Source organism: Bactrocera dorsalis, chromosome 1 (genome assembly GCF_023373825.1).
Source record: "Bactrocera dorsalis isolate Fly_Bdor chromosome 1, ASM2337382v1, whole genome shotgun sequence".
Classification (NCBI taxonomy): domain Eukaryota; kingdom Metazoa; phylum Arthropoda; class Insecta; order Diptera; family Tephritidae; genus Bactrocera; species Bactrocera dorsalis.
In genome coordinates, this window is record NC_064303.1 from 16,948,523 (window position 1) to 16,964,824 (window position 16,302).

At 33.8% G+C, this 16,302-nt stretch overlaps 2 protein-coding genes across 5 annotated transcripts in view; both read right to left on the minus strand.

Annotated features, from left to right (window-relative positions):
* Positions 1-3,330: 3,330 nt before the first annotated feature.
* LOC105222028 (PRL-1 phosphatase) lies at positions 3,331-13,438 on the minus strand. The gene is made up of 4 exons (XM_011199193.4): positions 13,168-13,438; positions 11,986-12,152; positions 7,858-7,989; positions 3,331-5,034 (listed from the first exon to the last, which is right to left on the minus strand). The coding sequence occupies exons 1-4, from the start codon at positions 13,282-13,284 to the stop codon at positions 4,923-4,925; spliced, it is 528 nt and encodes a 175-aa protein (XP_011197495.1). The 5' UTR covers positions 13,285-13,438; the 3' UTR covers positions 3,331-4,922.
* LOC109579266 (uncharacterized) overlaps positions 13,404-16,302 on the minus strand; it is a 34,202-nt gene continuing 31,303 nt past the window's right edge. For all 4 annotated transcript variants that reach the window (XR_007422270.1, XR_007422271.1, XR_007422269.1 and 1 more), the window contains one exon: positions 13,404-14,599. The gene's annotated coding sequence lies outside the window, so the exon portion shown is untranslated. The remainder of the gene's footprint in view (positions 14,600-16,302) is intronic.

Below are 16,302 nucleotides of genomic sequence, written 5' to 3' on the forward strand. Positions count from 1 at the left end.
TTGTCGGAAGGAAATCAGCACCACACCTTTATAATCGAAGAAAACTTGTTTTTCGACCTACTTTGTCCTATTTTTTTTCAGCTTCGGCTTACCTTTGCCACGATGTTCGGCGGATTGATCGTTTGTTTCATCACGCAATCACATTTCAGCACGTCCAGGTAGTTAGAAAGAATTGTTTCACAGACGTCAAAGCGACACTGATTTTAGAAAAAATTTAGTGAGTTTGGAACTAATCGTGGTTTCACTTTTCTTATAGTAGACCCAAATGATCTTTCAAAATGATTTTCTCGGAATCCAACGATAGTGGAGTTAGAGAGAGTTATGGATTCTCAAGCATTAATTCCTTAATTTTAATGACGTGTTGAACATTAATATATGTTGAAAGCTGTCTTGGACATGAATCGTCGTCAACGCGTTATCAACCATCTTTAAATAATTTTGATTTTCCACTCGAAATTTAATGGAACTTTCTTGTTGAATAATTTCACTCATAGTAAAAATCTCTTGTTACATTTTTTCGTTTGTTGAGCGTTTCGTGTGGTCTGAAATGCGTATAGGTTCGATTTGAAAGAATCTCGAACATACGAGCTTTTGGTGTGTGTGGAAAAGAAATCGGAAAATTAAACGTTATGAGCTGGTGTACGATAAACCTAAATCTCTTGAATATAGTGCTTGTTTAGCTAAACTTCTGTTCATTTTTATGACTTTAATATAATGTTTCTCTAATATTTAGATATTTACCAGAAATAATCACCTACTAACAGTTTTCTAATAGGGATGATAAGATTTGATGATAAGAGTGCCGTTTCGTCTTGATCGGTAATTTTTTTTATATTATATTCAGTATCTAATGTTTACAACTTCATCATGGAGAGATATACGCAAGAACAACGTTTACAAATGATTCAATTTTGTTATCAAAATAATAATTTTTCAAATGAAACTTTTCTTTTCCTTTTGCTATTTTATGGTCGTAATAATCGTTCAACTTTGCTCGTTATTTGTCGAACTGTATGCATAATGTTGCAAGTGCCAATAAGACAAAGCACCGCTCTAAGTAATGAAAATATAGCTACTGTTCAAGCAAGATCACTATTTGCCGATTTCAAGACGTTCTCAAGTATTGGGACTGTCTCAAACCACAATCTATCAGGTTTTGAGAAAGAATTTTGGCCTGCATCCGTATAAAATTGTTCTCACTAAAGAACTGACGCCATTGAACCACCGTAAACATAGTGAATTTGCTGATTTTGCCTTGGTACAACTTGAAAACGATAACGATTTTTTAAGTAACTCGTCTTCTCCGAAGAGGCTCATTTTCAACTAAGTGGCGGACATGAATTATGACTTGATTTAGTGGAAAAGATACTCGAAAATTTCAACAAATCATGTAATATGATGTAGTGAATTGTTAGCAATAAAAAACTCAATTTCGATTTTTTTGATGATACGTAGTTTTACATTTTAGGCGACGATATACTGGAAACTATGATCCGAAAATTTGAAATTAATCCAGCAAGAAGTTTCGTCGATTTGTATGATTTTTTTAATTTTCTGTAATCTGTAACCAAAACTTTACACGCGTATTTCATGAAACGCTGTTTTCAGCGTCAATGATGAAAATTTCTCGAAACGACTGAACCGTTTGACTTGAATTTTTACACGAAATAAAGTTTTTGATGATAGTTGAAATTGTTTTAAATCAATCTAAGGTGTAATTTTTCCACAATAAATGATCTTATCTTTGGAAGGATTTCTACTTCTACACCAATAAGGAGGAAAAAAACCTTACAAAGAAATAAAACGAAAGTTATGAATTAAAAGTTTGATTAATTCATCAATTAGCACCTATGTATAATCATCTAAAGTTATTAAATTTTGTTTGGGATTCTGGATTTGAGTTAAATCGCCGACTATTAAAATGCATTACATTTGGTTAATATACATATATTATTATTCACTGAACAGCGCATACTAATTTTGCCACGAAGTTTATTGCACTCAGTAGGAAGCGTTAGAGACCCTATAGTATAGATATCTTCACGAAATATGGCATGGCTTATTGTCTGAGGCAGTCGTAGCTGCCATAAAAAATGAACTTTAGCCCACAAATAGTTGTATGGCAACTTTTGTATTTATGAAGGGTATATTAAATATTATGCCTTTTTCAAAATCGCAAAAATCGCTTTTTCTGTCTTGAAAGTGTAAATAATCCTTTAAGTAATCTTTTCTTCATTATTGGCGTAGACACCGCTTACAAGGTTATAGCGGTAATCCTTTACTAGCAAATTCAAGAAAATAGTAATAATATAGGGCATTATAACCATTTTAGGGCACATGTTACTGCCTATTTCTAATAAATCATCAACCTTTCTGTCATATAATCGCTGTAAGCGTCGATTGAGCGTCGTTTTTATAGACACTGCTTACAGAAATATGGTTTTTCAACGCCTGAAAATCAAATTGCTTTAATTTTTATCACAATTTTGAACCACGCACTACGTTTACGATCGAAAAGAGTGATATGAAATGTTTAAATATTAAAGAAAGTTTAATTTGTCCCACAATTTTGCTAGCTTTTGGCTGCCAAAATTAGTTTTTTTTTTCATACTTAAAAACTGGCAGGCTTTCCTAAGCAGACCTACATACCGCCGCTTAAAATGCGAAACTACATATCATCAAAAAATCGAAATTGAGTTTAATTCTTTCGATATACATATGTATGTACGTAGCATAGAATTTTTAGCTTCCGCTCTCCAGTTTAACCAATATATAACCGTTTTATAGACATTTTCTAACCACTTTATAACCAAAACTGAAATTTTGTTTCAATAAGAGTGGTTCATTTGCCTGTAAATTTAAGAAAGGTGATGTAACGTTGTTTTGCATTTTAGGTGACGAATCCGGAAAATGTTTAAACGAATCATTTGCCTCCGTCTAATCAATGCAAAACACGCGCAAAATGATTTTTCAAGTAAAATGCCATTAAAGATAAACTGATTGATAGATCTAAGCGCTTATACTTTAGAAGGCTGTAACTCAAAAAATATTTGAGATATCGATTTAAAATTGTAGAATATTATTTTTAAAGCCATAATCTACCGAAATATGAACAACAATTTCATGAGTTCTTTTCAATTTCAGACTAACTGTGCCCTTTAATCTTCAGTGTGCCACAAAGAGTGCGACGTTGGCAGCAGAGTTGCATTTTTGCACAAATTGACATGCTGTAAGCTGAACTGCCTCAATTATCGTCTCAAACGGCGCGTGTCTAAGCAAATTATAACTAACAAACCAAACCAGTGTTAAAATAAAAATAAACCAGCACAATTGATTTTTTATAATTTTTATATTTTTTTTTAGAACAATGCTTGCTTTGATTGTTGTTTTTTTTGTTTGTTTGTTTCTTTATGTTTACTTAACAATTTTAGCGATTTCTACTTGTTTATTGTTGCGCATATCATACATAATCGATTTTCCTTACATTTCATTACAAATTTGCTTGCTTTTTGTTTTTGTTTTAATTTTATTTAGTAATATTATTATAATGTGTTTTGTTTGTATTGTTTTTATTGTTGCACATATGCATAATGCTTACAATTGTTTTATGTATATAAGTACAAATACATGAGTACGTACACACTAATTGATTACAAAAACAAAAAAATGTAAAGAAAGTTTAGTGAAGAAAATTAATTTAAGCAAAAACGTAGGAAACGAAAACAAAAACAAAACTACGCATTGTATTTTGTTAGTAAGTATATAAATATTATTTACTTTTTGCTGCTGCTGCTGCTTCTTCTTCTTCTGTTTAATTTAACATTAAAACTAATAATTAAATTGTTTTCGTTTTGCGTCTTTACATTCTCAGTTTACTAGCTCTGTGTTGTTGTTGGTTGCACTTACAAAAAACATTTTCATTTTTCATCTTTTTTTATTTAATTTTTAATATTTTTTTAATTTATAATATTTTTTTAAACTTTACTTTTATATGCCTTAACTTTAATACAAAAAAAAAATTATAAAATAAAAACAAAATTCAAATATCTTTCTGCTTCATTCTTGTTAGAACATCATTATATAATCATCATCAAATAAAAAGTGAACTTTAAAGTCAAAAAAGTGTTGGCGTTCATTGTCAGAGTTCAAGTGTTGAGTTGCTATTGCTATTGTTGTTGTAGTTTACATGCGCGTGGCCGCGAGTGCTGCGATGTGCGTGCGTGCGTGTGTTTTTTTTTTTTTGGAAGTACAATAAAGAATATGCTAACACGCACACATATACAAAGTGCCACACACGCTGCAACGCGCCGTAAATGTGGGGAGAAAGTAGAGAAAAGCGCCAAGCGGCAGGTTTACATATTTTACAGTTGCTAGTGTCAGTAGAAAGTTTAGCAGCGGCGTTCTTTAAAGCGCCCGGTTGTATGCTGTAATATGCCAAGCCGACCGTGGTTGTTGGTGTTTTTTGTTGTTGTTGCTGTTGCTTGCTGGTGTTTAATGGTCTGCTGTCAGTTTCACATATTTACATTTGTGTATAATTGATTGATTGTGTTTGCGCTGCCTGCAAAAGCTGACGAGTGTGTTCCAATGCACTGCTTGTTGTTTGCCTCGTTGTTATTGTTGCTGTTGTTGTTGTTGTTGTTGTTACGCTCACTGCGTTTGCCCTTCAGTGTTCATGGACTTGCTGGCATTTTCTCATTATTTATTGCTGTTTTTTGATGTTGTTGTTGTAGTTGTATTGCGTTGTTACTATTGTTGTTGTGGTTGCTGCTGTTGCTTGCTGTTTTAATTAATGTATGTAGCATATTTCACATTTATTGGTTTTCTTTTTAAACTTCTGTTTGTTTTATTTGTTTTGTTTTTGTTTTTCTTCTTTAAAAATGAACACTTTTCATCTGGTGGGAATTTATATGGTTTTGGAAAATCTATTGCACGCAACATGAATTCTTGTGGCCATTTTTGTGCTTTAGCCTTGCCTTGGGCTTATACCGTTCCAAGAATGACAATTGTTTGGCATTGATGGCGCCTCGTCGTTTGCTGCAAGTAGAAGAGAAAATTTAATTTTTAGTTGAATATTAAAGATAGTTTTATATAATTAGATATGCTGATAACTAAAGACCTGGATCTAACTTTCATTAGCAGTGACACGCTGCGTACCCAAACAACTAAAATATGAAGAGTCGATCCCTAACAAATGTTGAGATCCTCTGCTTTCTTCATGACACCAGACGATTTTTTTCACTTTTTTTAATTTTTTGTTTATTATTTTTTTGTTTTTTAATTTAACCCCCCGAGGTCACTTAGTGACTGAATATACTAGAATTATGGAGGGAACACTTCTCACATCTTTTGAATGGGAGTGAAAGCTTAACATCAGGAGATAACGAACCTAATTACCCAATCGAGGACGATGGAGCAGATGTTCCATTGATCGTCCATGAAGAAGTTCGAATAGCAATTACTCGTCTGAAGAACAACAAAGCGGCGCCGGCCGATGAATTGCCGGTCGAGGTATTCATACACGGCGGCGAAGAACTGACAAGATTCATACATCAGCTATGCCCAATGATTGGAATTTAAGTGGTCTCTGCCCAATCCACAAAAAGGGAGACCCCACAACCTGCGCCAATTACCGTGGATAAAGTTCTATAAAGTTCTATCGAGCGTAGAGTGTATAAAATTAAAGGCCACCGTCAACAAACTGATTGGACCTTTGCAGTGTGGCTTTCGACCATGCGCCAAATCTTGAAATAGACCAGCGAAAAGGGGACCGACGCACACCACTTCTTCGACGAGTTTTAATCTGCTTTTGACAGCACGAAAAGGAGCTGCCTTTATGTCGTTATGTTTGAATTTGGTATCCCCGCGAAACTAATTATGTAAACTGACGTTGAGCTCCGTCAGGATCGGGAAGGAGCTCTCCAAGCGGCTTGATACCACACGAGATTTAGACAAGGCGACTCCCTATCGGATGACTTTTCAATTCAGTCCTGGAGAAAACAATTCGAGCTGCAGAGCATAATCTAGCAGTTACAATCTTCTACATATAAGAGTGTACAGCTGCTGGTATTGATATCATTGGCCTTAACAACTGCGCCGTTAGTTCTGCTTTCTCCAGACTCGACAAGGAAGCGAAATCTATGGGTTTGTCTGGTTGATCCAACACAGAATAACACTTGCCTACAGGTGCTACTTTGAACTGAGTGGGCAATTGAGAAGTAAAGTTCACTCTTCACAAACAAAGACCAAATTCTACAAGTCGCTGTCTAGCTATATGGTGCAGAGGTATGGACGGTGGCCACATCTGATGAGTCAGCGTTACGAATTTTCCTAGAGAGGTTCTGTGGAAAATTTATGGCTCTTTACGCATTGGCAATGGGGAGTACGGCAGTCGATGGAACGATGAGCTGTATAAGATATACGACGACATTGACATAGTTCAGCTAATTAAGAGACAGCGCCTATGCTCGCTGGGTCGTGTCGTCCGAATGGATGAAAACACTTTAGCTCTGAGAGTATTCGGCGCAGTACCCATCGGGGGAAGCAGAGGATTTACACTCCGTTGCAAAGACCGGGTGGAGATGGATCTGGCTATACTTGGAATCTCCAATTGGCGCCAAACAGGGAAAAGGAAGAACGACTGGCGCGTTCTCGGGCACTCCCACCCTAAAGAAGAAATTGGAGACAAACTTAGACAAGTCTATAAAGAAGACTCTCTAAAAAGTTCAGAAAATCGGTTCAGTAGTACCTGATAAATAGTTCGTGGTATGCAGTTTATAAGAAAACTAAAATAATATTTGTTCGATTAATTGATTTGAGTGGACATAAAAAGAGGCTGCTGTTATCAAGGAAGACTCTTGCATAAGGGTCGAGTTTGTTTATGTGGATGTTTATTCTTTTACTATGTCGCAATAGCTCGAGGGTTACTCTAGTTTGCAGAGACATCACGAGCTCTTCTTTTACGCTGGTTGTGCTGGAATTTGACACCCAAAACTCTCCCACTGGGACACATTCGGTTGCATCTAAAGTGTTTGGTTACAAAATCGAAATATTTATTTAGTTAGAATTAAAATATAAAAAAAGTAGGGCAAGACTGCGATGTGTATAATTGTGAAGGATTATACTAAGCTTTCAGAATAATCAAATAAACTCTCACATGATTCACAAACCCTTGGGATGTATAGTATAAGTCGGCTAGTAGAATTAGAATAAGTAAAATTGATTCGTACTAGTATTTTATACTAACACTTCCGCTGCTTCCATCCGACCCAATCTTAAGTTCGCCACAGATCTCTAGAACATTCCCAGTTCTAAGGATCAGATGGAGTATTAATTAAAATTCATTATTAAGTCTCTCTTAAACTTCCCAAACAAGTTTAACGTCCTGTATGACTAGTACTTCAGCCCGCATTAACCTGAATCTCCATCTGGCATTGCAAAGGATCAATGAGTGGTGGGATAGCCAGCCAGCAATCAACATAACCTAACTCATTCTTTACGGTCTGTGTTGATTTGAAGTAAAAAAAAAGTGAGCTGAGCATTAATTTTTTCTAAATAACTTAATAAGCAAATTTTCGGAAAGGAAACAAGGAGGCTAAATATTTTTCTGGTGGAAGCATTTGGCATTTTGTTTAGTAAGACTTAGTTAACATCTATTCTAGATACTGTTGGGTTCTTTAACTTTTTTGAATAACGTTTAGCAACCATAAGTATCTGCTGGACATTCTAATCATATTATCTGTATGAATTAAATACACTTTATTTTGTGTGAGATTTGCTATCTAATAAACTATAACCTCAAATTTTAGTTAATTTTTTGTTAGGGTGACACACTTTTATAGGTATTACGACAATACTTACTCTCTTATCATCTCCACAGCTGCCTCATATTTGAGTCCCAATTCAATCAGCGCCAATGCGACCAAAACCGGTGCACGTCCCAAACCGGCAACACAATGTACAGCAACGCAAGCTTCCGGATTTTGTTGATACCTACAAGCGAGTGTGGTGAGTTAATAAAAATGGTTATTATTAATGAAGAGAGAGAGCGAGTGTGGAAAAGGTAAAATTTCAAAACAAAATATTTTTAATAATTTTTTTTTTTAACATTTTAATGGAACAATTTTCAAGAACTCAAAACTCAATTGTGCTGTAATTGTTTTGCTTAGTGCGCAAGCTTAGCGCCGCGAACGCTTATTAATTTTGAACTAATTTTTTTTTTTTTTGTACCAAACTCAGTGCAAGTTTTTTATTGGTATGTATGTGCATGTGTATGTGTGTGTTAGAAATGTAACGGCACCTTACCTACAAGTGGGATTTTCATGATCATTATTATCGCATTCATCATTATTGGCATTGGCATTGGCATTTGTATCGGCTGTCATGTCGTTATCATTACCATTACCATTGTTGCTATTGTTGTTCATACTAGCACTACAGTTATCTAAATTCTCATAATCATTTCTATGTTTATGCTTAAGTGAAAACCGTTTGTTTTTGTAAAATGAAACCGATGCGCTTCTATGCGTCGAAGGCGTACTTGAGGTGTGAGTTACGGTGTTGTTATTGCTAAATCTAAGAACCGACGCCGTCGAGCATGATGTGGTTGTTGTTTGTAATTGTTGTTGTTTTTTAGCAGATGTGTTGCAGTTATTATAATTTTTAAATTTTTTTGTATGAAATAATTTGCAATTTAACGTCCATGCATTGTTTGTTTAGGTTTTTTGTTTTTGTTTTTAATATAAGAAACAAGAGAAAAAGAAGAAGAAGAACCAGTATCAACAAAGTGGCAAGAACTGAGCGTCTGTTAGAGAATTAGTCTACACAACTGTGTTAAGTTACGTTCAGCACAACAGATTGTGGCTATTAGTAAGTGATATAGTTATTGGTTTTAGGTATATACTTTTGGGTGTTAGGTATCATTTGGGTATTCGTCACTTTCCAAGTTTGTTTGCAAATACAAAATGAGTCACAGTTTTTGCTCTAAAAAAAGTAGCCAATGTAAAGAACTCTTTATTTGCAATTTAAAGCTTGCCTGAATCATATTTTTTTCTCACAATTATGTATATTTTTTTTCGCAACAAATATGGCATTTTTTAAATTTTGTTTTACACAAGTGGGTCTAAGACCTTGAAACGGTAAAATTCTTCTACAAAATTTTCCGCTCTACAAAAAGGATTTTCCTGACTTTTCGCATAAATCCACTCCTTCCAGAGTTATACGCACTTAAATGTATGCATCAAATATACTGTATACATAGTATGGTACGAGTACACCATGGCGTATGAGCTACTCAGACATTGTAAGGCACTTGTATGAATGCTCAGGTAACTGATGTATAACTTTAACTGCATATAACTTTTAAAGGAGCGGTTTTATGGAAAAAGTTATGAAAAGCTTTTTTGTAGCGTGAAAAATTTTGTATTGAAATATGTGATTTTTAAAGTTTTGAATTCACTTTTTTTTACGCAAAATACTAAAAAATCCCACATTCATTCATGGGAAAAGAAATACTGTTTAGGCAGCGTTTAAATTAAAAAAAAAAATCTGGTTGTTTATGCTGGATTCCTATTTTTAGCTCAAAAACTGAGACTTCATGGGTTTTTGTAAAATAACAATCAACTTGAGAAATAACGGACACTCTGTGTACACATGTACATATATTTATTAGTTATAAAAACAGCAATTGCATTTAGTGATTTTACAAAAGCGCAGCTTAGTTTGATTTAAAAATGTATTTATACGAAATAATTTTTGCTCAGCATGAGAAAATGAATTTAAGGCTTTACTATAGAAAAATTATTAATATTTTTTTAATATAAATATTTTTGTAAAATATATTAAAAATATACTTTGTTTTTAAATTTTTTTTCAAAATTATTACTATTTTTTTTTTTTTCTATGACAAAAAATTTTTTTTTATTAATAAAAATATATATTTTTTTAAATTTTTAAAAATAATTTTTTATATATTTTTATTTATGTTTTTATCCACAAAATCTGCGTAATATTATTTTAAATTTTTTTTTTCAATGCCAAAAACAAATTTTTATTAGTAAAATCACATTTTAATTAAAAAAAATATTTATAACAATTTTTTATAAGCAATTTGTATTAATTGAAGCATTTTACCGAAAGCATTTAGTAAGTAAAACATTGCTGGGCAACATGCTGTTATTATAATTTTGCCTTTGCGAAAAAAATCTGCTAATTTTTTTTATATTTAACATGCATGTTTATGCTGTATTAGTATATATTATGAAATATAGTGATAATGTGTTTCGAGCGAAGTGATATATAACAGGTCAATTGAAAAGTCTTTGTCATGACACATGGATGAATTTTAATTAGCCATAACCTCCAAATATTGCCCAACCGCAGCACTTGAAGTTATACGTTAATTCCATCCGCATTCACAGTATTCTCCAGATCTGGTCAACAGCTACTATTTCCTGTTCTCAGATCTCAAAAGAATGCTTGCTGGGAAGAAATAGTGATCGAACGAAGAGATTATCGCCGAAATTTTTAAGCAAAGTACAAAAAGTACTACAAAAACCGTATCAAGAAATTGAAGGGTCGCTATAATCAGAAACAAATTATGTTGAAAAAAAAGGAAACGAATTTTGATAAAAAAAAAAATTGTTTTACAATAGAAACCATTAGCTTTTCAATTGACCTGCGAAGTGTTTCTATGAAGGCTAATACAAATTTATAATTTATACCCAATAAAATGGAATGAAAATGGATTCTCAGCAATCTTTCGAAACAGCAGAGATTATACGCGTAAAAAATGCAGTATACATCATTCTTGGAGCTTCAAACTACGCCTTAATTACCTAATTTCTTATGGAAGATATCAAGTAATCAAAGTATCTCCAATAGCACCGTAGAGTTAAATTTGTCCTTTGAGACTCAAGGCTTAACATCAAGTCTAAATGGTCCTTGGTGATGAAAAGCGCCGGGGGCGAATCGAGCTGAGCCCGCATTATTTACTATGTATGAGTTGCTCCCGTACGGCAAAACTCTTAATCTGGTCCTGTACTGTCAACAATTGGTTCGTCTGATGGAAGTAATCGCTCAGAAGTGGCCAGCTATGGCCAAAAGTTGAGGAATTTTGTTCCATCAAGAAAAAAGTTAGTAGCATCAGGAACTAGGTCTGGATGATTTTATGCATCTATACTTTCGTTTGAACTTGGGACCAAGTGATTACTATCTGTTTGTCGCCAAAGTCGAATCATTTTCTGGTGAAAAATTCGTCGCAAGAGAAGCCTGTGAAAATCGACTAGTCCCAATATTTTGCAGAAAAGAAAGAGGGTTTCAATTTTCAATTTAGTATAACGATTACTACCTCAGGCGCGGATGCAAGGGGGTAGGAAAAGTAGGAAATTAAAATCTATTAATCAGAATCCATGTCCGAAATATTTTTTCGGATATTTTCTGCTGCTACAACAAAAACACCGAAGATTAATAACTAATAATGACAAAAAAATATGTCTGCAAAACGTCAAAATTCACATGACTTGTCAACTGAGTGTCAATAAATGCGCCAAACACTAACATTTCACGCCAAAAAAATATTTTAAAACATTCATCATATGGTAACACTCGTCAATATGCACAGCAATGACATTGCTATGCCATTGAAAACTAATTATTTCGAAAATATGCTATTCTTCTCGAAAAACTAACCATAAATTTTGGCAAATCTATTTTCGACATAAGTGAATTTTCAATAAATCCAACAAATGGCACACGACGACACATGCCCGTTACTCAAATTACCGCTAATGATGAATATGCGAGGTGAATTTGCGTTTTGGTGCAAATGATTTGCGACGCACAAAGCCAATATCACACAATGATGATTATTAACCACTTGCAGGCAAGCAAAACGAGACAACAGAACAACAAAAACATAATTAGTTGAATAAAACAGTAAAAAAAAGAAAGTGAAAACGAATGGAAATAGGTAAATGCATTACAACTCACTTTTGCTTCAAAATCTCGAACCATTCATCAACAACTTGTGGTGGCGGAAAAGTGCCATCTTCGAATGCTAAATCCTTAACTGTGATGCCCTGAGCTTCGAGCTCGTCCGTATTATAGCTGGGCTCGCAGACGCGCACCACAGTGCTCACGTTGTTTTTCTTGAGCTCCTGTAAAAGTGAGAAGAGAGGAAAGGAAAGTTAATTACTGGAAATGATAAATAAAAACAAGAAGAAAATATGTTAACAACGGTTGCATCGAAGCTATATCCTTCACAGTTTGAGGTTTTCATACAAGAAATTGATTTGATTTGGTGAGTTTGTATAAAAACTATATGCTATAATGATTCGATTTGGAAAATTTCTGCGGAGAGTGTAACATTGCCTTGGACAATAGATCATGCCAAATTTGGTGAGCATATCTCTTACAATAAAAAAGTTTTCTATAGAAGGACCAGTTTTTGACTGATGAGTTTATATGACAGCTATGTGCTATAGTGTTTCGATCTCAAAGATTTCTTGTAATATTTCAACATTGTCTTGGACAATAATGCATGGCAAATTTCGTGAGGATATCTCATAAAATACAAAAGTTTTCAATACATGGACTGTATCTTGAGCGATCAGTTTGTATGACAGCTATATGCTATAATAAACCGATCTGAAGAATTCTTTGGGAGATTGCACCTTTACCTTAAACAAGAAACCATCCCAAATTTCGCGAAGATATCTCATAAAATACAAAAGTTTTCAATACATGGACTGTATCTTGATCGATCAGTTTATATGACAACTATATGTTATAGTGCTTCGATCTCAAAAAATTCTTGTGAGATTTCACCATTGGGTTGGACAATAATGCATGCCGAATTTCGTGAGTATATCTCATAAAATAAAAAAGTTTTCAATACATGGACTGTATCTTGAGCGATCAGTATGTATGACAGCTATATGTTATAGTGTTTCGATCTTAAAAATTTCTTGTGAGATTTCACCATTGTGTTGGACAATAATGCATGCCAAATTTCGTGAGTATATCTCGTAAAATAAAAAAGTTTTCCATAGAAGGACTGGATTTTGATCGGTCAGTTTGTATGACAGCTATATGCTATAGTGACTCGATCAAAAAAATTTCTTGGGAGAACAATAATGCATGCAAAAAATCAAAGTAAAAGTGTATACTAACCGTTATATAATGATGGATGGTAACATCTGATGGCCGATCGGTGATTAGGAACTTCATGCCCTTAAACTCGATAAGAGCTGGTGCTGGGCGCAAATCCTTTTGACGCATGTTGCTCATTAATTTACAACTTTAACACAAATAACAAAATTTATTTATGCGTTCGTATGCAATATACAATAGGCTTGTATAGTTGTGTACTTGTAGACAGGACAGTTGAGATTTTTTTGTTCTTCTCCTTGTTGTTTTTTTGGTATTAAAGATAATATTTTTTGTTGTAGAAGTACTTTGTTGTTGTTTTAGCGCTCACGCTCCACACTTTTACTCTTTATGCTCTGCGGCTGTCTTTTGCTTTCAAGCGCTGAGGTGTTTTGTTGTTTTTGTCTAAGTGTTTTTTTACTTGACTTTGTAGGTTAGGTTTTGCGGTTCTGCTGTTTTGTAAAATTTTACGCTTTGGATGCGGCGAGTCGACTGCTTTTGTTACAAATTGAACAGTGATCGCTCCAAAGTCTGTGTATAGAATGAAAACCTCTGTCACAAAACTGGACTGCAAATTTTATTTTATTCTCTTTTCTTGTATTTCCTTTGCTTTCTTCTTGTTTGCTTTCAATAAATCGGAAGTTGTGTGTATAACACTTGCAGCAGTTTATGCTAATTAATTTTGTTGTTGGTTTTTTGTTTTTGTAAATATTTTGTATAAATATAATTTAAGTATTTAATGTGCAAATTGAAGCTTTTATACGGAAATTGTTTTGTAATTAGCGCAAAATTTTAAAATTAAGTACAATATTTTAGTAGGTTTTTTGTTTTTGTTTTTGGGAGTTATGAGTTGTTGTTGGTATTTATATATTTTTAGCTTAAAAATTATCACAAAAAAGTAATTAGAAAAAAGTTTTTCAAAAATAGTTTTTCTTTGCAGCTGTCGCTTGCTTTTTTGTTGTTGTTTGTTTGCACAAAACCTGCCGGATTTTCAGCCGTTACGAAATCCCTATTGGCGTTTTAGTTGTTGGAGTTTAATTACTCTTTAATTGTATAGCAATAACTCTTTAATTGTACAACAATTTAATTTCGCAATAATTCTGTCATTTAATCAGCTATTTTTCGTTGCTTTTTTGCTTTCTTTTGCTTGTTTTGTTTTTTTTGTTTTAGCTAAAACCGAATTTGTATATACCAATTCTTCTGATATGCGCGCTTTTTGTAGTTGCTCTCTATCTCTTTCTTACTGCCTCAGCCAACACTTGTTTGAAAATCCAATTAATTTGTTGTTTTAAAGAAAATTCGAAAATTGTTTCTACGCTAAATCTCGCTTGCTTTTCCGTACCGCGCGCTATCACTGCTATCTCCTGTCTAACTGTCTCCCAACTGGACGCGCTTCCAACAAGTTCCAACTCTCGTCCTTTTTACGTTTCTTACGCTGTTTTGCAAACTCTTTTCCCTGGAAAGAAAAAAATAATTATAAAGGTTTTGTTTAATATGTTCTAGTTATATGTTTTAGATATAGATATATAAAACACTGTTTTAGGTTTTAGAAAAAAAAAAAATAATAATGATTGATAAAACGGTAATTTCACAAAAAGGGCTTTTAAAGTGGCTTAAAACTCGAACTTTTTATCCAAATTCTTATTCCTTCGATCTTTGCGTGACAAATATAACTAAGAAAGTCGCCTGAAATATAATGTTCATCGGTCCAGCTCATATTTCCCGAACTATTTGTCAGAAAGATTACAAATTTTCGGGAAATATAACAGTGACCTTTTAGAGGTACTTTTTTAATAGGTTTGATTTTGACAGATTACGTGTGAGCGGTGTTAAGCTGTCATGTTATTTTTGTTCGGTATTGTTTGTCATTTCAAAATGGAAAGACTTTCGCCTAAACAACGTTTAAAAACCGCTCAATTTTATTACCAAAATTCACGTTCTGTAAAAATGTGTTTCGAGCGTTTCGCTCAACTTATGGTCAACGGAATCGACTTACTGAGCGTACTATTCGCAACAAGATCACCCATCTTCAGACCCAGCATTCATTATTGGATAATATTCTACCGAATCGACCACGTCCAGCACGCAGAGGCTATACCTTAAGCCGCCGTAGCTGGGAATGTATATGAAGACCGTGAAGAGTCGATACGGAGCCGTTCGCAGCAACTCGGACTGACGTAAGGAATGATTTGGTGCATTTTATGTCGAGATCTTAAATTGAAAGCGTACAAAAAGAAGAACTGAAGCCGTTCGAGCCTTCCCAAGCCACATCGCTTCGCTTGATGAGCACTTGAAAAGTTCCAAGAAGATTCGACGATCTCGAACCAAATTTTGTTCAGCGATGAAGCCTATTTCTGGCTCAATGGGTTTGTAAACAAGCAAAATTGCCGCATTCGGGACGAAGAACAACCTAAAAAAATCCAAGAGCCTGCGATTTCATTCAAAAAAAAAAAAATAGGGAACTTTGAGATGAATCACACTTTAGATGCGAGTGAAAGTTATTATTATGTTAGGCCGAATTCTAATATAATTTGATAAAGCTAATTAAAGAAAAATTTCAAATTACGTTCTTTTTTGTAACTTTTATCTTATTTTTGTATAAAACTGTAATATCTAATAGAAAATCAACCACATAACTCTTAAGATAATACTTGTATTACGGCGCCAGATAGAAAATAATAAAGTGCAATTTTATGGCCACATGTCAACTGTTGTTGCCAACCTTTTGGGGTGCACACGAGTAAGAATTTCCGTGCCATTTAAATACGATATTCATCAAAAATATACTAAAGGCTGTGGTAGCTCGTGTGTAAAGCTATAAAATCATTTCAATATTTTTGAGCAAAAACAACAAAAGACGCGGTTATGAGGCTGAAAATAAAATAAAACAAACGCCACGGCTGTCCGTTGAACAATATTATTTAATGAATGTAGGGTGATTATAGTTTTTGGTGTAAATAAATTACGAGCTTAAATACTGCACAATAAATATAGCACGCGGAGTCGCTGCGGGAAAATACAATATATATTATTTATGGCGAAATGTGAAAATTATGAATTATGAAAATCGACAGGCATAAAATAATATATAGCTATACATAATATATAGTTGTTTTTATGTATATGCGTGTATGCATATACCGCATCTTACTGCTGCAC

Coding starts and splice junctions, on each gene's coding strand:
- LOC105222028 (XM_011199193.4), bottom strand. CDS start 13,284: ATGAGCAACATGCGTCAAAAGGATTTGCGCCCAGCACCAGCTCTTATC. Junction 12,153..13,167: donor CCATCCATCATTATATAACG/GTTAGTATACAC, acceptor TCACTTTTACAG/GAGCTCAAGAAAAACAACGT. Junction 7,990..11,985: donor TTCGAGATTTTGAAGCAAAA/GTGAGTTGTAAT, acceptor ACTCGCTTGTAG/GTATCAACAAAATCCGGAAG.